The following is a 27,862-nucleotide window of genomic DNA, read 5'->3' on the forward strand; positions in this document are numbered from 1 at the left end:
ACTCCAAGGGTGGGCAGCTTCCGTCTCTGAGTGTTCCCACCATAATGCACCACTGCAAACTCAAATGGCAGGGGAGGTGTGTGTGCCCAATAATGGACTGAAGCCTTCAAAACCAGGAGGCTAAAGAAATCTTCCCTTATTTTAAGTTGATTATCTAAAGTATTTTGTTATACTAATGCAAAGCAAACTAACAGACAAGAACCCAGCATGCTGGGCAAGCTTAACACCACTGGCCTGCATGTCCAAGTACTTAATTCACATCTGACAAAGACTAACCATTAAAGTGCAAGTTCGGTAGTTTTTGAATGTTTGCAAGTCATCACTACTATCTCAGCACCCCCCTCCCGCCCCCACCTATTCATTTCATTAGCAGTCTACTTCTTGTCTTGTTTTTCTGGTAGTCGCTGTGAAGCACAAATCTTTTTGTCTGTGTGGATCTATTTAATTTCTGTGGAAATACCACAGAAATGTAATTATATACTTTTTTATTATTTTATATTTTATGTGTATGAGTGTATTGCCTGCCTGTGTGTAAGTGCACTCGTGACATGAAAGGTCCACGAAGGTCAAAAGAGAGCATCAAATTCCCCTGGAACTGGAGTTACAGGTGGTTGTTATCCTGTGTGTGTGTGCAAGGAACTGAATCTGGATCCTGTGCAAGAGCAGCCAGTGCTCTTAACCACTAAGCCCTCTCCCTAGTCTGTAATTCACATTTTAATTTACCATCTTTTAAGGTTCAGCCACATTATTGCATTTAACAGTGCTTCATTGCTTTCTGTGACTGAATAATACCACGTGTGCAGAGTGGCCACCTCTCGTTTAAGTATTCATTGGCTGCTGGACTAGCTATGTGGCTATTTCTTTTTTGACTGGTAGGAGAAATGTTGTGAACACTCATGAACACATGTGTTTCCTTTTTTGCTTTACCTTCATTTCTTTAACTGAATTGGCTTTTATTTTCAAACTAAGTAGTCTTGTATTTACGCTAACACCTTGACTGTCAGAATTTACTAAGTAATCCGACCACCTGAAAGTGTATACCTCATATACAGTGCAGTGTTTAATTAGTGTTTTAGTATTTTCAGAGTTTTGTGACTATCATCACTGTCAGTTTTGAAATATTTTCATTATTTTGAAAAGAAACCATGTTAGCAACATACTCTGTTCCGAAGGCCAAAAATGTCAAAAAGTATTTGGGAGCTTGTACCTAATCCTTAAAAGATTTTAGGGTTACCTCTTTAGAGAGGGGAATGTTGGAAGGGAGGGAGTGGGCATGGATTTGATCAAAACACCTTATATACATGTATGAAATTCTCAATAAAGTTTTTGTAAAAATTAAAAAAAAACAAAAAAACAAACAAAACCCCCAAAAACATGCTCTGTAGCTCTGATCTGATTTCCCATAAGTAGGCACTAACCTACTTTCTGTCTCTGAGGGATATTTTCTGAGAGTTAATGAAATCAAATCTGGGTGAAGCTATTCGGAATGGCACACATTTAAAACTTATGAACTATTTACTTCCAGAATTTTCCATTTAGTATTTTTAGTCCACTGTTAATAACATACAAGTAAAACCAAAGAAAACAAAACTGTGGATAAAAGATGAATACTGTGCTGTCTGCTCCATGTAAGCAAATCCTAAAGGGTGCAGTGCAAGTTTTCACTGAAGGTCAAAGACATTTAGATTTTACAAGGGTAAAATATATATGAAGAGCTGAAGACCCACCAAGGGCCCATCCTCCAGGGAAGAGGTGTTACCATCAGGAGAGAGTATTACAGAGAAATCTAATAGCATTTCTTCCCCAGTCAGTTTGAGACCAGTCAAGAACATTTTAATATTGAATCAAAAACAGAGATAACATTTTTAGATGAAAGAACATTTCAGAGCTGTTTAGTTTCTACTGTCACTGTGGGCTCTGCTTTCAGTCGCTTTAGGGCATGTACCACACATTGTGTCAGTTATGAGGCCTTAGGTAGGATGGGAACTTTGTGATGCCAACACACATACCACACTCTGCATAAAAACAGGAAAACAAACAACAAAAACCCCAAATCCTCCTTCAAGACAGAGCTATGACTCCTATTCTGCATATTATCAATAAGCTCATTAAAGCATGCTACAGTGGGGATTGAACAAATTATACATCAAAAGTGACCACAGGAAGTAAGGCTGATGAGACTAAAAGTAAATGGACTAGAATTAAAGGACCCTTCGGGTTTCCTCCAAATAGCACAGAAGAAAGCATTCTGACCTCCTATCACCTGACATTTGACAAATCACATTTGATACTGGAGTGAGATTAACAAACATTTTTTTGAGAAGGTAACAAGTCCGATCAAAGAAGTAGCCAGTAAATAAACTACTTGACTTGGGGAGAGGGTGAGGACATGCTAAACTAAATGGGCTGAAATATGGGTAAACTAAATAGGCTGAAATACGTCACTGTTTGATTATTTCATCACACCTAACCTCAGTTATTGCTTGGTATTTGCTTCTATTGTTTAGCCATGATACATACCAAGAAGTAGAAAACGACCATGAACCTTTTGTAGCTATCAATTTAATTGACAGGAAAAAAAGTTTCTTCACTTTAAGAATGATGACAAAAACAAGACTAAACAAACTAACCTTCAGGTTCATTGACTAACAGCAAACATTTTAAGATGGCGGGGAGGAGTATTTCCACCTCACAAACACCTATATGAGTGTCCTTGAAGAGTTGGAGGATGAAGGCCAAAATGGATGCTAAGCGAGGAGGGGGTGAGGATCCTTTAAACTCCAGGTAGGATTTTCTGAAAAGAAGTAAGAAAAAACTGGAAAGTTTATCCCCCAAATTAATGAAGTACAGACTTTTAAAGAATAATAATTTATGGAGAATTTCATACAGGCACGTCAGCATGTAAGGTGTGTGATCAAACTCACGCCCACTCCCCCCTCCAGCTCCTCCCGTGTCTCCCTCTCACTCTTTTCTGATAACTTCCTGTACTCTTTCTTCTTTCTTTTTATGGGCTTTTTGCTATTCTAACATTGCCCCCTCTGAAGAGGTAACCCGAAAATCTTTTAAGGATTAGATAAAAGCTCCCAAATACTTTAAACGTGTTTGGCCTTTGGAGCAGAGTATGTTGCTAATAGGCCCAAGGAAATTTTGAGTTTTAGCCAAGAAACTGGCTACTTTTCTTTGGGGTCTTTTTACCCTAACTGCCTAGCCAATTCCTCCCTCCTATTCTTATCACACCATCCTCTGAAGAGGTTATCCAGCTTGCAGATAGGGAATTGGGACACAGACTACTCTGGCTTTTTCCATGCTTAATAGGGACACAGGGTGAGGTAATTGGGGTACAGTTTTTAAAGGTACATACATTTTACTACACTATCTTTAAACATAAGAGTTTAGAATCAACTGCATGCCATTTTGATGAGCTCTAAAATGTAATACAGACATAAATTTAAAGCAAGCTGGTTTTAAGATGAACCAAGCCTGATTGCTAACCTGTTTTCTTCCCTTTCACATAAGGTCTGATCTTCCCTACCAGTTTTTTCATATGTCTATTCCCCTAATGTCAAAATACATAAATAAATCTCTCCTCACATTTATTTATTTAGAATTTAGGAGGGGTCTTATAGTTCTGAATAAATAAAAGGCCTCTCCTAGGAAGCAGCTTCCAGATCTAGCTTTAGCTACTTCTTTCCTCCAATAGGAAATTTAGAGAACTAATTTAGGAGGGGCTGGAGAGATGGCTCAGTGGTTAAGAGCACCGACTGTTCTTGCAGAAGACCCAGGTCCGAATCCCAGCACCCACATGGCAGCTAACAACTGTCCGTAACTCCAGTTCCAGGGGATCTGACAGCCTCTTCTGTCCTCCACAGGCATTGCATGACACAGATGTACTTACCTACATGCAGGCATAACACTCATACAAATAAAATAATAAATTTAAAAAAAAATTAAGTAAAGACCATGGGTTTACCATCTATCAAAGCACTGGGAGAAAAAAAAAAAAACTTTACTATAGTGTAACAAGTGCTTTGACAAAAAGATAAGCACAGTAATCCTCAGGAACTCTGATGAAGAAACTCAAACTGTAGAATAGAAAAGTACAGACTGTAGCATACAAGAGGAGGCAAACTCTGCATCTTTGCTGAGTATTAAAAACAGGCAAGCAAACAAAACCTTATACATTTCTAGTCTTCAATTAGAAACCATGAGAAACAAACAAAAACCTCCTTAACTAGACATGAAATAAGGTAGAAGGTTAAGAATACATCTAGCAGCCCTGAAGAGATGATCAGGGGTTAAGACACCGATTGGTCTTGCGGAGGACCTGGGTTTGATACCCAGCACCCACATGGCGGCTGACAAATGTCTGTAACTCCAGTTCTAGGTGAACATGACACCCTCTTCTGACCTCCATGGGCATTGTACAACACAGATGTACTTACATACATATAGGCAATACACTCATAACATAAAAATAAAAGAAAAAGAATTACATCTACAATCTAAATAAGGAGCTTAATTTAGTTTTATGAATTTGACTTCATCTTAGCATTTGACATTTAGTTTACACTAAAATCAAGAAATGTCTTAAACATTATGACAGATTACTGAAACCTTGCTGGAAATTCAAATCAAATGGAGGCAAAATTATTATGAATGTGAAAACTGAGTCATACATGGCATACAACTTCATAAAGAAAAAAGAATCATCATGCTATGCTACAGTATGAGGTGTAGGTTTCATGAAGGACAGGTGGATTTAGTCTACTTTAATGGTGGAAGCCATTTTAATACAGAGATTGGAATAGACAAAGCTTAACATAGGGAAGCATAAAGAATCTTGGAGGAGGAAGAACCACATGAGGGTCATCAGGGTATGGACAGGACACAATAGGAAATAACACTTAGCAACAGAAAGGCTAAGTGACAGTTCAATAACTAGAGTATGCAATTTATTACAGGCCTAAAGGAGCCAGTGAAGGTATGGGGACAGATAAGTGTCAAATGGAACAGGACTTTAGAAAACCTGATCTGTGGACATTTTGTAGGCTGGACTAGAAGGAAAACTAGTGGCTAGGGCACGCTGACAAGGATCTAGGTGTAATGCAGTAAGGGAAGTGAAATATGAAATGAAGGAAGTAGTCATTTGTCAGAGGATAAGAAACTAGAGGTAACAAAGATGAAGAGGGTCCCCAACCCAAGTGTCAGGATTCTAGGAACACAAGAGGAAAGCTAGAAGGCACAGAGAGCTTGAGAATGGAATTCTGCAACAGAATCAGATCATTAAAATGATAAAGTCAAGGCCTGGGAGATGGCTCAGTGAGTAAAGTTGCCTGAGCTTGATTTCCAGAACCTACATAAACAAGAAGCCAGGCTTAGTGGCATGTACTTGTAATCTCAACACTGGGGAGGCAAAGCCAGGCAGATTCCCTGGGCTCAATGACCAGCATCAGGATATAGAAGACTGTCTCAAAAACAAGGTAGACAGTGCCTGAAGAATAATACCTGAAGTTGTCCTTCAGCTTCCCCATGTATGCATACATACATATGAACATGCACACATGAACAAAATAAAACAGAACAAAACAATCAGGTCATTAAAAAATAGAAACCTAATAGTAGATAACAATAAAAAATAGATACCACTACAGCATCGCTAAAGTTTAAAAATTAATGCCATAGAAAGATGAATAGTGCATGACTAAGGGATATGAAGTTTAGAGAACAAGAACCCTAAGACGTTTATTATAGCCATCTGCTTAAAAATGAGTTAAGATTAATAGCAAACGAAGAAAACAGGACTTCATATTCCTTATTTACATATTAGCATTCATGTCTTTAGTTATATTTTATAAAATATAATTATTACATAGCATATTGAACAAAATATAATTTTTAGGGTCTGGAGGGATGGCTCAGTGGTTTGAAGAACCGAGCGTGAATCCCAGCACCCACATGGCAGCTAACAACTGTCGGTAACTCCAGTTCCCGGGGATCTGACATCTTCTTCTGTCCTCTGAAGGAACTGTAGGACATGGTGCACTTACATACATGCAGGCATAACACTCATACACATAAACTAAAAATAAATAAATAAAACACAATTTTTAATGTGATGAAAACATGAAAAACATACCTTTAGGAAATGTGTGTGTGTGTGTGTGTGTGTGTGTGTGTGTGTGTAGACAGATAGATAGATATGGAAAAAAATAGCTACGTGGAAAAAACAATTTCAAAAGTAAATGTAATTTTAACAAACTGTTAATGTTTCTTGGGAAAAATGACCTCTAAGCTATCATGATGTTAATGGTTGCTAGTATTTTGAGATACTGTGGGTTATTTCTGATGGAGATTAATTGATGATTTTTCCATGCCCCTCTCTGTAATACTTAGACATACCTTATGACATGTACAATGTGCTTCCCTAGAGATGCCACTGCTGGAACAGAGCCTGAGTCTCTCAGTGCCAACAGAACAGGATGTTGTCCAAGACTTGAAATGCATGCTGAAGCTGGGAGAAACCGTCGAATATACTGCTCAATGATATTCCTTAGCAATTGATTCAAGTAGGCATTGGAATTTTGAGACTGACAGCACACAATACATATACCCTATAGGAGAAAATAGAAGAAATGTTAAGAGTTAAACAGTGTTTATGAACTTATTAATATGTCCCCTTGCATTAATATTCATGTTAGAATTTGTAACTCACAACCACCTAATAAGACAAGTGTTATGATGACTAGGTAATATGCATATGGACCTTTTAGAGCAGAGGATAGGTAATACACACGCTGTGAAATCTAACCAAGCATGTGTATTTTAGGGGCATGAGCAAAGGATGCTTCTAGGAAGAAACACAGAACTTCTTTCTTCTCCACTTCGTCCCCCTCCTCAGAAAACCTGACGACCATGATCATCAACTCCATACAACAAACACGTTGTTACAAAGTTATAAAATACATCTTTGATCACACTATTTAATATAACTTAAATCAAAGCTTAGTGTGTCATCAAGATAAAGAGTTAAGGTCCACACTGCAGAGTCTGGACTGCAAATCTAACTTCCAACCAGAATCATTTTTCTCAAACTCTATCAACATTACCCATGAAATCCAAACTTCTTGGCATGGAATATAAAGTCTCCCATCATATGTCTCCTCTCGTATGAATTTCTCTCTCAAACAAAACCATTTTTCTTTCTTTAGTGTTGTAGATTTTTCCTTCACCTCTTGCCCTTATTCATCATGCTTTAATAGGAATGGCCTTCCAGACTTCTGGCCCTTTACATCCAATGTTCTCTATACTGCTTCCCATATCTCCTCCACCCCGCGCAGGCTGCCAGGTAAATAAGGTATCTAAGGGAAATACCAAGCACACTTCAGAGCATGTGCTCCTCTGCCTTCGGTCTCCACCTCAAATTTGCCTTTTCACCTTTATTCTCAGAGGCAAACCCAAGAGACATTTAAAACTGTTTCAATGGATACGCAATGTATGCACATGTACATTTGAGATTACAATGTCTGCATTTTAAATGTGCATCTAGCAAACTGTGTTTTAAGGCAGTCTCCTTTTCCTACTTGTAAGCAGCCACAGGAGGTATACCTGGAGATACAGAGGCAGATTCTTGTGAATTGCAGTCAGCATAGGGGCAGGCAGCTCCTTCTCTTGCTGTAACACTGTATGTGGTAGCAGTAAACAATCTATGATCCGAAACAGTAGTTTTTGCGCTTTAGAGGTGGCAAAGATTTGTGCCCATGATTTAACAAGAATTCCTAATAAGAAAAGTAGCATCAGTTATAGGTATCTTCTAAACAGAACATTTTTTTACTCTATGAAAAAAAATGTATTTTAAGAACAAAGGAATAAGTTAAAATAAGCAATATGAAGAAACACAGGACTCAGACTTAATAAGAAGACACCTATTTCACTAAGGGGATAAATTAATTGCATTCAAAGTTTTGTGTCAAGAAAAACACATTTTCTGAGCGACTGGGTATTCACACATGCTGTTCTACTACACTTATTGAAATGTCTTTTTTTAAGGAGATGTAAATTGAATTGTTGAAACAGAAATGAGATTAGCTGTAACGTTTTGGAGACATTATTTAACCTCCTTGAACTTCAGTTTTTATACCTTTCAATTGTTTAACATAAATAAATTTTATTCTTGAAAGAAGAGAAACAGACTTCTTCCGTACCTGAAATACATTATGATTCCCTTGAGGTTACTAGTCTGTCCCCTGCCCCATCTGATGACAGTAATTCTTAGCAAATGAATATCCTTTATTTAATAAGGTAAATAAGCAGATATATGCCTCACATTAGGATTATTACTGCTACTGAAGTCTCACTTATTGGGAAACACATTTAAAAAGAGATTAAGCGGTTTCCAAAACAGCAGTGTGGCAGACCTATGGCACAAGTTCTTATAATTTTATTCCATCTCATAAAGCAAAAAGGGTGCTAACATTCAAAGCCCCTTCCACCACACAAAACACTGAAGCTTGGGAGGGAAAAGAAACATAGAAGAATAGGCTGATACAAACAAATCTTCCTTTATAAAAGGAAGTACAAGAAACCAATCATAGAGAAACACAATATACTTAGCAAGATTTTAAACTGGCTTGCTCCTCATTTCTTCAATAGGTGGAAAATGAGTTTGACAGCTGTATAAGAATAATTCACATTTTAGCTAATATTAATATATCTGTGAAGGAACCTCAAACATCTGACATGATTCACATCACTCTTAGGTGTCACAATGACAGTAAAACTAGTACAAAGGAACGTATAACCGAAAATCTACCTTTGTATTTCATCCTTTGGTAACAGTTAAAACTCTTTGCCAATGAGCTTAACTTTTATGGATCATTGAAAATGTACTATTTACATTTGTTTCACTGCTGTTTTAAACTCACTTTTTAAGGTTCAGCAAAGAATTGTGTGTGTGTGTGTGTGTCTGTGTGTGTGTGTGTGTTTGTAATTAAAATTAAATCTGCAAAAAGAGGGCTGGAGAGATGGGGTCAGTGGTTAAAAGCACCTGCTGCTTATTGTAGAGGATGTGGACTCAGTTCCCAGCATCCACATGGTGGCTCACAACCATCTGCAACTGCAGTTCTAGAGGATCCAATGCCCTTTTCTGGTCACCTTAGGTACAAGGCACACACATGGTGCACAAACATCCAAGTACACAAATACACACTTAATGTTACAGAAAATTAAACAAAACAAAGGAAAAAGGGTGCAGAGCAATTGAAAAACACACTAGATGTCAACCTCAGGCAGCCACTACATTTGCACCTGAACATACATGCACCCACCACACACAAGCACATCACAAACTGCAAAGAGGAAAGATGGTGTGTGTGCGTGTGTGTGTGTGTGTGTGTGTGCGTGTGTGTGCTGGTCTAGGTTGTATACAAAAGCAGGCTGAGCATGGGCGATGGAAGCAAGCCAATAAGCAGTATTCCTCCATATTTGGGCTTCAGTACATTACTCCAGGTTCCTACCCAAATTCCCTCAAAGATGGGTGTTACTTAAGAGCCTAAGAAGCAATAAACCCTTTCCTTTCCAAGTTGTTTTTGATCATGGTGTTCTATCACAGCAACAGAAGTAACTAGGATAATGTTTAAATATATGTAGTAGCTTTATAAAACCAAATCATTTTTCCTCATTAAAACTTTTATTTACTGATGAAACTTAAATATAGAAAAATATTAATATGAAGGTTATCTTCCTGTTCAAAGATAACCACTATAAATGTCATTGTGTACGACTTATTTATTATATAAAAATGATAGAGATCCTTACGATATACATGTAAAAATCTAATTTTAAAGAAATCTTGCTTATTCAGAAACACAAATGATATGCACTATTTCTAGGTTTGTAAAATTAATAAATTCTAAAATCTTTTAGTATCGGTTATCTCCTATCCTGGAAGTTCATAGCCTGATATAGACCTAGACCAATCCAGTAACTGACACATACTCAGTACAATTGTTTGTGGGAATGAAAAAATGTTAAAAATGCAGTCAGTATCTTGAATAAGATTAAATTCAATAGGGACATGTCAAGAATACAACTATAAAAATGACAAGCTTTAAAAATGTCATTAGTAGAGGACAGATAAAATGAAATGGAAAAGATCAGGTCTACTTGGGAATGTGGCCAGCACAGCATACGACATTGGTGCAGTAGTGGCACTTTCATCTTGGGGGCAATCAACAGCTACCTAATTGGACTAAAAGCCCACTCAATGGGAGAAAACTCAAGTGTGGTACTGTAAACATAACCAAATACACATGGCTGGAGAGGTCACAGATCTTAGAAAAAACTCCAAGGCTGTCTGTCAGAACCCTAGACTAATGTAATTTCTTATTATGTGCAAATTATATAATCTTATATTTACAGACAAATATCCCAGTCACCACTCATCAAAGAAGCTTATTTTGCACCAGTCTGAGACTATTACTAAGTACCACAACTGATCACACACAGACTGTCTATGAATTACCCAGGCCTAAGTGACACATTTACAATGCAACCTCACGCCTAAGGCTCATGGAACACAGAACAGGGGTAAATAAGACTCCCTCCAGTTTAATACCCTCTAGGACTTTTATCATAAATTCAAGCTGGATTGTCAAAGGTCTTTTCTTGCATCTACTGAGATGATTATGTGATTTTTGTCTTTAAGTCCATTTACATGATTTATTAAAGTTACTGTGTTGAACCATCCTAGTATCTTTCAAATAAAGCCTGCTTGATCATGATGGATAATCTTTTTGATGTATGTCTGTAGGTGGTTTGCAAGTATTCTGTTGAGAATTTTTGCATCTATATTGTTTAGGGATATGGGGCTATAGTTTTCTTTTTGAGACAGGGTTTCAGGTAGTCTGAGCAGGACTTGAACACACAGAGATCCACCTGCCTCTGCCTCTTGAGTGCTGGGATTATTTGCTATGGCTCTGTTTAAACTGCTGATCTCCTCTAGGTTTAACTTTGGTGGATCCACTGACTAGAAATTCATAAATTATTTTTAGGATTTCTGAGTACAGGTTTCCAAAATATTCCCTTATAATGTTCTAGATCTTTTCAATACCTGTTGTGATGTTTTCCCTTTTGTCTCTGAGTTTGTTGATTTGGATTTGGTCTTTCTTTTGGTTAGCTAGGCTAAAGGTCTGTATATGTTGTTTATCTTTTCAAAGAACCAGCTTTTAGATTCATTGATTTTTTTTTTTTATATTGGTATGTTTCTATTTCATTGATTCCTACTCCGATTTTTATTATTTATTCTCATCTGTTGGGTTTAGGTTGTTTTTGCTCTTCTAAATTCCTGAGTTGTACCATTGACTCATTTGTGCTCTTTCTCATTTTTTAATGTAGGTGCTTAAAGCTATAAATTTCCTCTAAGGACTGCCTTTAATGTGTCCCAGAAGTTCTCTTGTGTTATCATTTTCATTAAGATTCCAGGAATACTTTTATTTATTTCTTGATTTCATTTTTTCACCTATTCATCATTCAAGAGTGTGTTGTTTAATCTCCTTGAGTATGTGTAGTTACTAGAGCTTCTTTTCCTGTTGATTTTAAGTTTTATTTCCTTGTGGTTTGAGAGAATACGGGGAATCATTTCAATTTTTTTTTTTGGTATTTGTGACCCAGTAGTATGCAGTCTATTTTAGAGAAACTTCCATAGGTTTTTGAGTAGAATGTGTATTCTTCGGCGACTGGGTAAAATATGCTGTCGATGTCTATTAGGTTCATTTGATGTATGGTATCATTTAATTCAAATGTTTCTCTGTTTATTCTTTGTCCAGATGACCTGTCTATTGCAGAAGGTGGGGCATTGAAGTCACTTACTGTTACTGAGGTGTGCTTAATCTGTGTCTTTAAGTCCTGTGGTACTGTTTTAATGATACTGGGTGCAATAGAGTTTGGTGCATGATTGTTATGTCTTCTTGGTCAATTATACACTTTATCAGAATGTAGTGACCCTCTTTATCTCTTCTGATCAATTATAACTTGAAGTCTATTTTCTCAGATATTGGAATAGCAACTATTTTTTTTTTTAGTACCATTTATATGGACTATCTTTTTTCCATCCTTTCACCCTAAGATGGTGCCTATCCTTAGAGGTAAGATGAATTACTTGTATAAAACAAATACATGGATTTTGTTTCTTCATTAAATTAGCTGGTGTCTTTGACTACATAGTTGAAGCCACTGATACCATGAATTATTATTGAAAGGCGTAGCTTGGTTACTGTTATTTTATTTTCTGTTTGTGTTCTTAGTCTTATTTTGTGTTTCTGTACTTTATTCCTTCATTTCTTTTCTTTCTGTAACCTACTGAGTATGGTTATTCCTTTCTTCAGTACTTTGTATTCTTTCAAGTATCTCTGTAGGGCTATTTTGGTGGACATGAGTTCTTTTAGCCTATTTGTATCATGGAAGATTTTTCTTTCTCCTTTGAATATGATAAGACAGTTTTGCTGGGTAAAATATTCTGGGATAGCATCCACGGTCATTTAGAACTTTGTTCCAGGCTCCTCAACCTTTTATAGTTTGCATTGAAAAGTTGGCTGTAACCTTTATATGTAAACTTGCTTTGTTCTTGACGCTTTCAGTACCCTCTCTTTGTTCTGTACATTTAGTTTTTCACTCTGATATGCTGTGGGGAGTTCCTATTCTGGTCCTGTCTAATCGGTGCTCTATGTGCTTCTTGTATCTTTATAGGAATGCCTTTCCTTAATTTAGGAGACTTTTCTCCTACTATCCTGTTGAAGATCTGGTCACTGCCATTGACCTGAGATTCTTCTTCCTCTATGCCTATGCTGTGTAGATTTGGTCTACATGGTGTCCCACATTTCCTGCATATCCTGTTCCTGAGTTTTTTTTTTTTTTTTTTTAAATTCGTGTTCTTTGAGTGGTCCAGTTTTTCAACTGTATAGTTCAGTCTTGACACTGTTTTCCATTTCATTCATTCTACTTGTCAGGCTTTCTCCTGTCATTTCAAATTTAGTTTTTCAATTCCATCTTCATTTCGGCTTGAGTTTTCTTCAGTATTTCTATTTCTTTTGTGAATTCTGTTTTCAAGCATTGAATTGTCTTTGTCATTTCATTCAGTTGTATATTTTTATTTTCTTGAGCTTCAATCAGGAGTTTATTTCTATTGTCTTTCAAGCCTTTGAGCTGTCTTTGTGTCCTTTAAAGTAGTTAAATTTTTTGAACATGTTTATGATTGTTCTTTTAAATTCTGTGTCCTCTGGGTAGTTTTCATTGTAGTACACTTCCATAGCAGTGGTGAGTTTTGATGGGAACATATTATCTTGGTTTTTCATATTATTTGTGTTTTTGAGTTGTGTTCTGGGCATAGTTATTTCTTTTGTTCGTTGTGTGTTATGAAAAACTAGCCTGCCTTTGTTTAATTGGTTTGGTTCTATTGATATTGTTGGTGTAGCTTGGCTGGTTTCTGACCAGGTGAATTGGTCTGTACTTCAGGTTCTCATTTTTCATTTTTGTATTGGTGAGACAGGATGGTTCCAAGCTAGCTGGTCAAGAACTCTCCAGCAGGGCAAAAGGGCCTAGGCCCAGTTGGAGACTATGGGGATCTAGTGACTGGGTTCTGGCAGGCTAGTCCAGAGCTCTCAGGTGGGAAGGGTAGAAGGGGAGCCTGGGCCCAAAGTGGGAGTGGGGACAGAGTGGGGAGGGTCTAACTAGCTAAGCAAAGTAGATGTGAGCCCTGGAACAGGGAGAATGGAGCTGGTATCAGAGCACCCTTGTTCCTAATTTCTAATGGACAACAACCATAGTCACACAATCTATTCCCAGTCTTTGAGACTTACACAAATGGAAAGAATATAGCTCTATCTGTTGCAAACAAAGAAATCAACAAAACAGCAGAACAAAAAAGGCCCTCAGCTTTCATAAGCAAACATTCACGAGTCTATACATTATCAATCCCGATGGGATTTTGTGATTCTTGATATAGCTATCATATATTCTGTAATGTAAAGACAAACTCTGTAATCACTCACTCACCCTGGAAACAGCTAAATCTGGAAAATTCAGGAGACTTTCTTAGAGACTAATAAATTATAAGCTTAAAATGCTAAAGACTAATTTATATCTTAATGTTAAATTTATGATTCCTACTAATATTTTTTATCTCAAATTAAGAACTCTGAACTGTGAGTTTTACTGTTAGGACCTTCTACATCATCCATATTTACAGTTTCACATTCTCCTCTATCTTTCACAACAAAGATAAAAGGTTTCAGCTAGCCTAAATAAGGTTCATTTATACATTCACAAGATTAAAGAGAATAGATATAAGGCTTTGGCCACAGAGAAATAAAAACAAACAAAACAAAAAGAAAAATTTGAATCCTATATAAAAACTTCTAAGAAAATCATTCTCATTTCCCTTTATCCAGTTCCTATTTTTGGTTGGCAACACAGCTTAGTCAACAAAGATATTCAAATTACTGATTTCCTAGAGAAAGATGAACCTCACTGTTACAGAGCAAGCACAAAAAAATTCCTTTTTTGAAATGAGAAAACATAGTTTTGTGAGAAATAAGATCTAAAGCATAAATATCTTTAGTGCTGTTAGATTCTCTCCTGACCTCTATACAGAAAAGACCATAAAAAAAATAATGTGATATTTTGAATCCTAACAAAGACTAGATAAACAATAATAAAAGGTTCTTGCCAGTAATTTAGGTATGCACAATGTGACTTACAAAAGAATACTGACAGCAATTCGTTATGGTATACTTTCTGTAATGATCTTAATTTTACTACCAACGAAAGTACAACACATTTATGAAGGCCGACATTCACTATTTTAAGCTAAATCATTGTATTTCATATTATTTCTTGTAACCATACATAGAGTTAAGATACCATAGGCTTAACATAAGGAAATGTTTATAGTAAAACATGACAGAAATACATACCCATTATCCCGTAAGTCAGCTGCAGCCCTGCACTGGAAATGTTTTTTCCCAAATAAGGTTTTATGTATTTTAGTACTTCACCAAGGTATTCTAAGGACTTTGTGACCATGGCAGATCTATCAGAAAGTGTTTCGAGAGTCCTATAAGTGATACCAACAGCCTATAAATAAAGGAAAATATGATTTAACTTTCTAAGTCTTATACAATACAGACTTTAAATACTATTTTTCTCTACACACACACACACACACACACACACACACACACACACACACACACACACACACCCTCCCCTCATACTTGCGCCTTCAGCCTTAAATTTACAATAAAGATACATAGCAAATAAAATAAAATGAAAAGAAAGAAAAGTTTTGTCTTATAGAAATACTTGGGCCTTCAGCCTTAAATTTCCAATAAAGATTCATAGCAATTAAAATTCAATGAAAAGAATGAAAAGTTTTGCCTTTTAAAGGTTAAAGAAAAAAAAAATTAAATCAATTCACCTGCATCCAGTTTAGCAAAGTTATTGATAAGAATCATCAAACTGAGTAAGCTCAGAACTTGATCACCTAAAAGGTTTTTAAACAGGTTAGTTCATATTTCATATGACTAGAAATCCCTAAATTCCTACAAGAAAGATTTGCTTCTTATAAGTAAAATCTCTTTATTCCAACTTCAGAGTATGAATTGTCCCTCTACAATTCACAATTTTAAAAAATTTTCTTTATAGGCCATCAGCTAGTTAGCTTTATGTTCTTAGTAGAGGATGTGGGGAGGGGGGATATGGTTGAAAGCCTAGATAGAAAAACCAAGAAATGGTCAACAGATATTTGAGGCGAAGGCAGTAAAAGAAAGCATAGAAAGGCAAGAGAAGTAAATAATAAACACAATCAATTCAGTAGTAAGGGGAGATAAAACAGGTTGTAAGAAGCCAAAAAGAATCAAGCAATAACTACAGAGAAGGGCTAGAAAGTTTGAGAGAAAGTTTTCAAGTTACCTTGAGAACTCAAAGGATTTCAATGGCCTACACTGAGACCATGAACGACACAAATATACACAGCTAGATGATCCCCCTTTCCCAGCTCTTAGTGGATAAGCCAAAGGAGAGAGTGTAGGTGGCTGCACTGACCCAAGGTTGAGCAAACAATAAAGGATCAGAGATTCTGAGAGTATTGTTAAGAGTAGCTGACATGAAGCTAAGAGGTCTAATTAAGGTGAGTTAAGAGGAAGCACAGCTTGGTGAACATAAAAGAAGTGGAAAGTCACATCATCACAAAGAGCTGGTGAGACAGGCGGTGGCAGGTAAACTTTCAGAAACTTTAAATGATGTCATATCAGGCTCAGTAACAGAGGAAGGTAGCTTAAATACAGAAATGAAGATTGCTGGAAGTTTGTTGGAGAAGATTTGAACTGGGGCATAAGGTGGTTATCTACCGTGACATTAAAATTGCCCACCTTGCTAATAAAATGTGGAATGAAATAAAAGTGAACCCAAATGAGTGACTGTGAGATGGGCAAATGAGAACAAGAGATGTACCGTCTTAACCTTCCTTTCTATTTAGCTTTTCTTTTTTTGTAACAAGCATGAATTTATTTATTTTGTCATGGTTATTTTATTTTAATTATTTATTTAATAACCTTTAACGTTGTCATTCTTCGGTAAGACGTTCTCAAGTTTTTGATTTCAGTTCTCCTGTACATGTTAAGACATGAATATCTGGATAAGCTTTATATTACTTAGTTTATATTTGCCTGTTAGGAAACTAGATTTCATATATGACGAGGAGGCTGGAAGAGGACTAGTTAAGAAGAGGAAAGGAACTAGCAGAGGGGAAGAGGAGAGTGCAGCAGGAGGTGGTGAGTGGATGAAAAAGGTCTAGTCTCACACACACACCTGGAAACAATATTTTGAGAAAATTTTCAAGCAACTGTGGGAATTTTTCTTTGCTATTATATCAAACTTTGCAAGTGGCATTTCTTAGAGGCTCGTAAATAAGTGGAAGATACTGAAGAATCACAGTATCTACAACTACGTCAATAGAAGGTTTGGTGTATCTCGTAATCTGAATAACTGTTTACCCATGCTTGCTAAAAAGTATGTATCAGTCATCTGGACAATTTTACTCCATTATGCTGCTTCCAAATTTGGCCATATTTCAATATCCATTCTAGAAAAAAATGATATGCACTGATACCATCACCATTTTTATCAGAAAAGTCTATAAATATCAGGAAGTACTCAGCTTATGAAGGTTAATGTAAGTTTTTCCAAATTCTAACTTTCTTGAAAGCTTGAGCTGTATTATTAGCAACATAAACTGTCAGTTGTTTTCTTTGAAGTGATAGGCTTACTTACTTCATTCATTTCTAAAAGAAATATTGTCTGCCAAATACTCAAGTCTGAATAATCATATTCTGTCAGTTATTCTTTCAAGATAAAAGGAGTCAACTCAAGTACCAACACAAGTCTTTTTATTTAGATAATCACATGGTTTTGACACGCAGTCTAAGTACTTTACATGCACTTTGCATTTTTATTTGTAGAATATTAAAAGGACTTGCGCTTAAGGATTGAAAATTGATGACAATAATTTTACTCCGTACCGAAGGGTATTCCTTAGTGAAGTAGCTTTACTTTTCTGTAATCGCAAAAAAGTATAAAAGCTAATGGATATTAGTATAGTATTAGGCCATGGTGTTGGTTCATGCTAACACCCCTGCATGTTTGTGCAAATGTCATAATAGTTTTGAGGAGGTAGAACCTCTTGAATGAATTCAGTTAATTCCCAGGAATCTATGAATCATACTTTTGAAAATCAGTGCCCTTAGTACCTTAGTAATTATGTTTAGCCTTAATTTTTCTAGACTAAAACATATATATTTCTTAGTACTTTTGATTATAACTACACATATATGTACATATGTGTATGTGTATTTTTGTGTGTGTACCTATATATCAATCATACTATCATTTTTAAAAGTTAACATATTAGGCACAACACTGACATCTTTCAAAAGTGTGCAAGAGGCCAGGCGCGGTGGTGCATGCCTATAGTCCCAGCACTTGGGAGGCAGAGGTAGGTGGATCTCTGTGAGTTCAAGGCCAGCCTGGTCTACATAGTGAGTTCCAGGACAGCTGGGGCTACAGGGAGACCGTCTCAAAAAGACAAAACAAAACAAAACAAAACAAAAAAACGTGCAAGAAGGGGCTTTAGTTGGTGTTTTGGGTTTTAGATTTGTGGGGGCTTCTTACTTATAAAAATGGCTCACGAGTCCTAAAATATCCATGCAAGTAGCATATTTTATATTAAATATTTGGCTTCATTTTGCAAGCTGGAATTCTCCAAATTTAAGACAAAGGGAATGTATGTAACCAGCAATGGATAGTGAGTGCTAGTAAGTTTCTCTCATAGACAAAACTTGGTGTCTTGTCACAATTCCTTGCTGGCAGAATGACACATGTTCTGTGTAACTTAACTGGGAAACAACTCATGGAATTTTAGGTTTCTCCACATTTTGCCCCATGTACCTTTTCCCTGCATTATGTAATAGATCATGGTGGGTATATGGTGAGTCCTATGAGAGGCTGAGGACAGCTGACATACAGGGAATCCTTTGCTTACTTCTCTACCCCAAGGAGAAATGTTCTCAACCTTCAATTCCTCCTAAATTTCCTTAGTTTCTGGCCAGTAGCTTCTTCTCTAGTTTAATCTACATTATTGTCACTAATTTTCACAAAAAGTCATTTAACCAAATCAAGCTCATTTAAAAATTTCCTATTTTTCACCAAATAAATTCCAAACACCTTATACCAAGAAATTCTGGAGTCATTTATTCATTTTGTATACTGATGGATCTAACAACAAATTGTCACTAAGCATACAATGGATTGTACCATTATTTTAACTTTTGTGTCTTATATTCTTAGATCAAAGACAACTTTAGGTTTCTAAAATCCCCAAGCAGTCCTAGGTAATACTATTTAGCATGTAGCAAAAATTTATCATTGATTTATTTATAAAAAGAAAACTTCATTTGGGCCGGATTAGGTTAGAGAAGACTTAACTACACTTGTCTTCTCCCTCTCCTTTTTGACCCAGAAGTGTGGGTACAAACTCAACAACTAAATAATGTTCTCAACAGCAATGTATACTTTACATTAGGATATTACTAAACTATTATTAAATATTATTAGAGTTTATAGGCATCTCTAATTGTTATACAATTGTATTTTAACTTGATGGAAATCAATGAAGGAATTAGCATAATGGAAATAGCTTATTGGCTGCAATTGTTTTCGTTGTAGTTAATTCCAACTGCTCTGGAAATGTAAACCAACTTTTATTGTGAATACTTTATAAAAGACACTAATCCAAACATATCAACAGTTTCAACTAGACTCATGTAATAAATACTAATTCATATTCCTTTAAAATTAATAATTAAAAACAAAATTTGGAATGAGACTCCCTGTTATGAAGAAGAACAAAAAGAGATGGATTAGACTTAGTTCTCATCACACTATGTATGAGGAAACTGAAGCTTGGTTTATAGTTTTGCTATAGGTAGTAAATGTTCCCTTTGAACTATCATGGACCCTATGTAAATGAAGTTAGTCCCCAAATACCAGAAGAACACTGTCAGCAATAAGATCATCTAATAATTTCAGTAGGCCTTGGAGTAAATCTTTTATGAACTATTTCTTAGTTTTATTATTCTTCATTAAATATGAATTTTCTGTTATCTTTAAGAGTGAGCTGTGGTATACCTTAGTCGCTCTTCTTCCTCCAGAATTTTATAATCAGACAACCAATAATACAATTCTAGTTAAAATAATTCATTTTATAGGAAAACAACATTGCAAGATTTTCTGAAAAATAATTATCATTGATCTGGACAATAATAGCAATAAATGAAAAAAATACCTCAAGGAACTGAACAAGTACTTTTTTAGGGTCTTCTGGGCTGGGCAAATATTCAAGTTGAGCCTTTGAAAAAATATTCTTTACTTCTGATAGTGTAAGTAGTAGCCGTGTCATTTCAGCCAGCTGGTCCATGTACTCTTTTTCTATTAAAATAAAATAAATAAAAAGTTTGTTTATTATGCAAACTCATATAAAGTTTTATATAAGTTGAACATATGTATATATGCTGGGAATATAGAATTATTAATTTATGACACGTTTTCTTTTAAAACCAAAATTTTCACAAAGCTCAAGAGTGAATTAGGCTTTTCTCACTTATGATATAATCTGAAAGGTTATTAGGCAAGTCAACAAATCAAATAAGACTTCAGAGAAAAATTACAACCTTTTTCAGGGCAGCCTGTATGAAATGTGTAAGTGGCTATAAACAATAGCTCTACAAAAAGGTCCTTAGAAGGGAAATCTAAATATCTGATAAAAAAAAAAAGGGGGTTGTATCCAAAGCTGGATATTCTTCTTTTAGGGTGTTCAGTGTGATATGGGGTTATATACACATCAGATTTCTGTTTTTGTATATGACTGGCTTTTTTCCCCAGGGTAAACAAAAAAGGGTGTCACCTGAGGAGCAAGATTTTGTTCTTTGCGTCCAGAAAAGTGAGTTCTTTCATCTTTATAGCAGGGTGATTTGCTATGTGCAGCTTAAAAAAAAAAAAAAAAAAAAAAAAAAAGGAATGGAACAGGCTCTAAAAGGAAGTAAATGTCTGGACACATGTACGGCAATTATAAATATATTTTGCATATTTTGTACTAATTTACTTAATACTAAAAAAAAGCAAAAACTTTTCCAAAGATACACTCTTAATGGCTGGCTAAAATAGTACAGGACACTTACCCACTGCCTGCTCAGGATTCCTATCAATGAGCAAGTCATCAGGCCCAGAAAGGTTTTTTACATGCATTTGTAAAACACAACGGATCCATGATCTTATAGTTAAAGATTGAAAAGATACACAGCTTGAATGAGAAAGTGCTTCACATAATGTGCTGTAAAAAAAAAAATGAGTATCATTAAAAAACAAAAATGAAATGGGATATATAGTCTGAGAACAGAGCTTTTAAAGAAACAAATTCTCCCAAGTCCTCTAGGCAATGCTCGGGGTTCACGTACTTTTAAGATGAACACAGCACTACAAACATGCTGAAAATGAATACTACAGATGCACAGAAAGTTATGTTAGACTTTGTTTTCATTTGTGATACTGTGACTTTTAACTTTCCTTTTCCCAGTGATGATGTACATGCTGTAGGCTTATGCTAAGAGAAAAGTTAAAGAGTATGTTAATGTGGGAATAGCAAGAAGATTATAGCTAGTTGGCAATGTAATAAAAAATGAACAGGCAAGTAGAAAGAAAAAAAACCAAACAACAACAAAGAAAAAAACCAAAATGGTAAACAAAAGAGGTCATGACCACATGGGTAAAAAAATAATCCTTAAAGACAAAATATATTTCTACATGTTTCCTGACAAATCATATCATCTCCATCTCTTTTCTTCTTCACTTTATAAGCATTCATTAACAAAGATTATCTCACAGAAATTTCCAATACAACACCATTCTAGCAATTAAAAGATGTTGTTTCTATTATACCAGACTCCTAGCCAAATTTGGTTTCTAATCTAAGAGGGGGTAGAAATGATGGGGATGCTTTTATACCTAAACATAGCATTATGCAAAGTTAAAACAACTTTTTCCTTTTTGTTTTGATGTGTGTGTATGCAGTGTGTGAGTGTCCATGTGTAGAGAGCAGCAGTTGATACTGGGATGTCCTCCTCAATTACTTTTCCATCTAACTCTTTGAGACATGATCTCTCACTGAACCTAGAGCTTGCCATTTCTGGGTTGTCAGCAATCCCCTGTAATCTGAGTCTCCATACAAACCTGCACTTTTGTATGGGTGCTGGGGATCCAAAATGAGGTCCTCATTTTTGCATAACGAGTGCTTGACCCACTAAGCCCCAGTCCCTAAAACAATTTATAAATGCACATAAGTCACAATTCTAAAAATGATGCCTAAAACATTCTGAGTAGGAGTTGTCATAAAAATACAGAAAATATGGGGTGGAGAGTTGGCTCAGCAGTTAAGAGCACTGACTGCTCTTGCAGAGGAGCTGGGTTCGATTCCCAGCACCCACATGGTGGCTAGGAACCACCTTAAATCCAGTTCCAGGGGAATCCGAAGCCCTCTTCTGATCTCTGCGGCAATGCACAACATGGGTGCACTCACATACATGCAGGCAATATACTCATACACATAGAATAAAAATAATGAAATATTAAAAAAATACAGAAAATACAATACAGAAAAGCACAGATTGGCTACTTAGTACCTACAGAACTTTCTCCAAAGCTAGTTAAAACTTTGTGTTTCAGTTTGCTCAACTGTTTCTAATAAACCTGTTATTTTAAAAATAAATACTACTAAGCTGAGTCAGGTGTTTCTGAGACTGTCCTCATGCTATAAAATGAATATATTAATTTATACTAGAAATGCTATGGATATCATTTGGATGACTATGAGAAAAAGAGAAAGTTGAGAGGCTTATGAATGTTGAAAGAAGGAAAGGAAAGGAAAAAGGAAAGAAAAGAAGAAAGAAAGGAAAATAAGGTAGGTGCAGGCCAAGCTCTCTATGACAACCAGTGCCATGCTGAGAAAACACAGACGAAAAACACTACCAAGGTACACGAGGAGAAACATCAAACAAAAGAACGACAAAAAGACTCCGCAGGGAACAGTGACTTCTGCGAGACAGAAGTCCAGTCTAGGAAAAACTACTTTAACATGCTTAAGTGAAGAAAGCAAGAGAGAAGACAGGAAAACGGGAAGTCCTTCTGCCCAAAATCCACACCAAGGAGGACAGGAAAAAATCCAAGTATTAAAAGATATTTACAGGAAAGAAAAGGGAAAAAAGCATTTAAGAGGATGGTTACTAGAATGTTTCTTGGTGATGGTTCTATGAGAAACCCAAGGTTCATTAGGCCAACAGGCTGATGTTTCAAGAAGGTCCATGTAACACATCCTAAGCTGAAAGCAATACTTGGTATGAAAGAGAATCCATAATCCCCACTATATACAACTCTGGTGTCACCAGCAAAGGTAGTTACAGAAGTGAATGTGAGGGAGTTGGGCCTTGCAACCCAAGGTCATTTGGGGGAGATATGCCCAAGTCACCAACAACCCCGAAAACAATGTATACACAATTGTGGTCTTGCTGGTTTGATAGGGGTTTCATACAAGTAACTCCTAATCATGACTGAAGACTACAAACCAGTCAGGAAAACCACCATTCTCTGAAGGTTCTGAATATCACCAGGCAGCCTTACAATACATATAGTTATCAAGAGTAGTCATTAAATTGTTAGGAAAAAGTAAATGGATCAGTTTTACAAATTGGTCTTTACTTTGGGGCCTAAGGACTTATATGTTAATTGAGTGATTGAAGAGAAAACAGAAACAAAAACAAAAAAATAAACAACAAAAAAACCCAAAGAAAACCCCAGAAATTATTTTGACAAGTATTTCATAATATAAATATTAATTATTATTATAGAATTCTATATTAGAAAAAATCCTTAAAAGCAATCCAAAGCTGAATTCTTTTACACTATTCTTACTTTTACTAAAAGACCAATGAGAAAACACACTTAATGATGCTGATTAATTAATCTCAGAAAAACAACTAACTCTCTAAACACCTCACTCGTCACATTCATTGACAGAAGAACTACACCGATCTTGTAGGATGGCGATCTTATTTCCGTTACTTAAATTTCCCACATCATACTATACTATTTCTATGATTTTATTTTATATATCTATATCTACATATTACTGAGGTTGTTCCTCAGACTTTCTATATAATGGGGCAGGAGATGTGGATAAAGAAATGATACAGGTGAAGTTCCTTGTCCGTGGTCTCACAAGAGTCAAACTTCTAGGCCTAAATCTGAAATAATGTACTAGTGTTCTACTGATGCAGAATGATGCTTACATAATTTTTTCTCTCTAGGGAATGTGGAAAGGTCACTTCAGGGTAAGTTGGGCTTACAGAAAGCATTAACTTGCAACAATTACAAAAAAATATCAAGCCCCATAAATAAGGTTTCATACTACCTACTATTACTATCTAGTTAATGTTAATGCCAAAGTAAGAGAATGCATAGTAAAGATCAGTGTTGATTGGGGAAAAAAACGAAAACAACAAAAAAAAAACCCCAAAACCAAACTCCTACTTTTCAGGGTACTAATTTGTCAGGGTACAGACTAAGGCACATATCTGAAATAAGGGTACATACCTATTTTGTAGTAAATGACTTAAATATCTTGCTACAATTTGGGGCCAGATGATATCATCCCAACCAAAAAGTTGAATTATTGATATAACTGGCTGAGGCTGAAGATCTGATGGAGCTGTGCTGGGAATGTCCACTGCTAGCAAAGTAAAATCTATATTTAAAATGAGAGAAATTTCAGGTGAAAAGTCTTCAAAATTTCTTTCGTCTCCTTACCCCCCACATTACACAGTGACTTGAAAAGCACCAAATAAAATGTCACATTTAGAAATGTAGAAAAAGGGTTAAAACAACTCAATTCATGCTGTCAAATTTCTATAGCATCATTTAGATTACCAAGAAAAGGCGGAAAATCATCTATCTTAGTGTTATAATTAGATGATGACTTCATCCGATCAAGCTAGAGGGCTTACAAACAAGCCTCCACTATTTGAAGACCTGGCTAGCAGTACTCCCAGCACCTATCTACCCTTCTCTACCTAACCCGCTGCAGGTAAACAGGTCATGTTCATTTTAGATACCAGACATTTCTTCTAATAGTGTCCTCCTATAACCAATGACACCACTTTCTCTTTGTTTTTTTGAGACAGGGTCTCCCTGTAGCCCCAGCTGTCCTGGAACTCACTATGTAGACCTGGCTGTCCTTGAACTCACAGAGATCTGCTTGCCTCTGCCTCCTGAGTGCTGGGACTAAAGGCATGCACCACCTCGCCCAGCCAATGAGACTACTTTCTTAGAACCCATAATCTAGGAACTAGAATTCTTCAGTTCATCCTGCTAAGCAAATACTATTTTGTGTTTTCCTAGAAATCCATCAACTCAGTTTGTTTTTTATTGACTTATGCTTGCCAGTCAACTGTTTATGAAGCAATGACTCCCATGCAGCTCTGTCAAATGATGGCTGTTTATTCTTCCAATCCCCTCATACCACTGGACGTACACAGGGTAGTTTACATGACTATTCTTACTTCTTCTTTCCTAAAACCACTAGCTTTGGATCTCATATATGTCACCAGATTGTAAGAGTCACAAACTATTTCTGTTGCACTTACCTACAGTTTCCAAGCTCACATCCCCTCAATTATAGCACGTATTCTATTAGCAATTCTTGATTTTTTGGAATTCCTCTCTTCCAATGAATATATCCTCTACTATACTTAATCCACTCATTCCCACAGTAATACCCAAAGCACTTGTGATTAACAATTATAATCTCAGCATAATTTCATTTTTAAAGACCCAGGTTTGATACATTTGTTTTCCAGCTGCCCTCTCCTAGGACCTGAACTCCAACAGCTCCTTGATTATATAAAGATTTGTCGACTGCATAACTCTGCCCCCCTCCCCCTCACCTTCACACCTTCCTTTCCCTCTTTAGGTAGTGTGATGGCATGGTCCATTATTATACACATTTGTATATATCACTAACTGCTTGTTCCTTTCTTTTTTCGTTTGTTTCCCGAAGTATGAGAGACTGATGCTAAGGTCTTGTGTAAGGTACATGTACTCTCCAAACAGATACAACCAGGCCCTGCCTTGCTCTTTCTTTGATTCACTGCACTTTGAGAGAAATAAACATTACCTGTTTAATTCTCCCTTCATGAATTTAACCTACATCAGTACAAATGGCTGGAGAACAATACTGACTGGCCACAAACTTCCACTAGGCCCTTCTAACCGGCCATTCTCCCTACTGTGTTTCTCTAGTGCAGTCAGTCTTTTATTTTCCTAGGGAACTGAGTGCACACCTTCTTTCTTTATCCACAGTCAGCACCCTGTCCCTCCTCACGTTCAGCTAAGAGCCTACTAACTGCTTCCCAGAGAGCTAAAAAACAGATGGGAACTATCATAGGTTCTTACCACTTTTATCAGCTGCCTCCATCTGGACCAATTTGCCCTAACCTCTCTTCTGCTACTATAAATGATCTGAGGCCAAGTCTTCTGAGATCTCTCATCTTCTGGCACTAAAATGAAGGGGACTTTTTTGCACCATGAAATCTTCCTTTAATTTGGACATTCCTCTCAGTATATAAAATGTAAATATACTTAAATTTCTCCCATGTAATTTGAAAACAAAACCGAGCATTTTTCCTTGACTCCATTTCCCCCTATTATATACAAGCTTCCTTTAACAATTATTTTAAAATATATTAATACAGATATTTAAAAGGATCTATCTACATTTGCAATCTGAAATGCTTTTCATATTCTTATTCTTTAATTATCTTCACTCAATCAACACACTGATTTTCTGATATTAAGAAACATTCTTCAAGGCTGGGGAAGATGGCCTGTAAGTGGGTAAGAGTGCTTGCTATGCAAGCAGGTTCAAATATTGATCACCCACATAAAAAGCAGGGTATGCCTATAATGCTGATGCTTGGGGTGGTTCCCAGAGCTCACTGGCCAGCCAGCCTAGTTGAAATGGCAAACTTCCAGTTCAGTAAGAGAACTTAATAAGAGCAGAGCCATGGAAAACATCCGACATCTCCTCTGACTTCCACATGAGTAATCCTACCCACACCCACATGCATGCATAGTACACACACACCACCACCACCAACCATTCCTTAGTTCACCATTGAGTTTCCCTCTTTTTTTTTGAGACAGGGTCTCCATATAGCCCCAGCTGGCCTGGAACTCACTACGTAGACCAGGCTGGCTTTGATCTCACAATCTTACAGTACCTGCCTGAACTGCCTCCTGAGTACTGGGATTAAAGATGTGAACCGCTGTGCCAATGATCAATTGTCAGGTGTCATTTTACTGAACTGTTAACATTTCTTCTTTCTTGTTTCCAGTGCTTCACACGTTCTTGTTTTCACTCACCTACACTTCTTCATAGTGTGCCTTCTTATTTCTCCTTAGCTTCAAATTTTAACAGAAAGATACTGTGGACAGATCCACACTTTTCTCTCTTGAGTCATTCTTATACAAATGAAGAGCTTAATCAGTTTCTTGGCTTTAAACTCTATTTATACACCTAAGCTCCAAGTTCCCACTTAACCTATCTACTGGACTTTAATTGATATCTTAATAAACAAAACAAGAAAACTCAAAAAACATAACATCAAAACCCCTCCAAAATTAAGACACTCCAGTTTACTGTCTTAAATGTGTTCTCTCCCTTCCATAATCATCTCATGAAGTATTCTGATGATCTATCCTTATTTGTTTAGTGAATTCTGCCAGTTCTACCTACAAAATACTTTCACTTTTAGAGATAACCACTTTGGCCAAGCTACTCATTTCTGGGTTGCTGGAATAATTTCCTACCTGCCTCCTTAGTTCTCTCCTTGCCTCCTGAATCCTCATCAGCCCAAATAATGTTTCCCTCTGAAAAAATACCAATGGCGTCTAATCTCAAGAGTAAAAGCAGAAGTTTGCAAGGTTTTTAAGGCAGAACACAAACTAGCTCTCCATTTCTTCTTAACCACATCTCTGATTTCTCTAACCCTTTCTTACTCCACACAAGTCTTTACTGCTTTTCCTTCAGTCCCTCAAACATTGCTCTTTACTAGGAATCTGAACAGTGAGGCCTCTCACCCCCTTCAAGACTTTGCTCGGATGTTAAACTTACTCAGCCTTGCCTGACCATTATTTAAAGCTGAAACCTACC

At 36.4% G+C, this 27,862-nt stretch overlaps 1 protein-coding gene and 1 pseudogene across 2 annotated transcripts in view; one reads left to right on the plus strand and one right to left on the minus strand.

The window, feature by feature from the left end:
- The window catches only part of Mms22l (MMS22 like, DNA repair protein), a 150,213-nt gene that overhangs the window by 4,443 nt on the left and 117,908 nt on the right, over positions 1-27,862 (minus strand). For both annotated transcript variants that reach the window (XM_017799771.2, XM_008839611.3), the window contains 7 exons: positions 24,247-24,397; positions 20,784-20,935; positions 19,892-20,034; positions 14,967-15,126; positions 7,606-7,775; positions 6,400-6,611; positions 2,631-2,794 (listed from right to left, as the gene is read on the minus strand). In XM_017799771.2, coding sequence (XP_017655260.1) covers positions 2,631-2,794; positions 6,400-6,611; positions 7,606-7,775; positions 14,967-15,126; positions 19,892-20,034; positions 20,784-20,935; positions 24,247-24,397 — 1,152 coding nt within the window. The remainder of the gene's footprint in view (positions 1-2,630; positions 2,795-6,399; positions 6,612-7,605; positions 7,776-14,966; positions 15,127-19,891; positions 20,035-20,783; positions 20,936-24,246; positions 24,398-27,862) is intronic.
- Positions 22,390-23,441, plus strand: LOC115071454 (annotated as a pseudogene).

The sequence above is a fragment of the Nannospalax galili genome, unplaced genomic scaffold, assembly GCF_000622305.1.
Source record: "Nannospalax galili isolate Female #2095 unplaced genomic scaffold, S.galili_v1.0 scaffold78, whole genome shotgun sequence".
NCBI lineage: Eukaryota > Metazoa > Chordata > Mammalia > Rodentia > Spalacidae > Nannospalax > Nannospalax galili.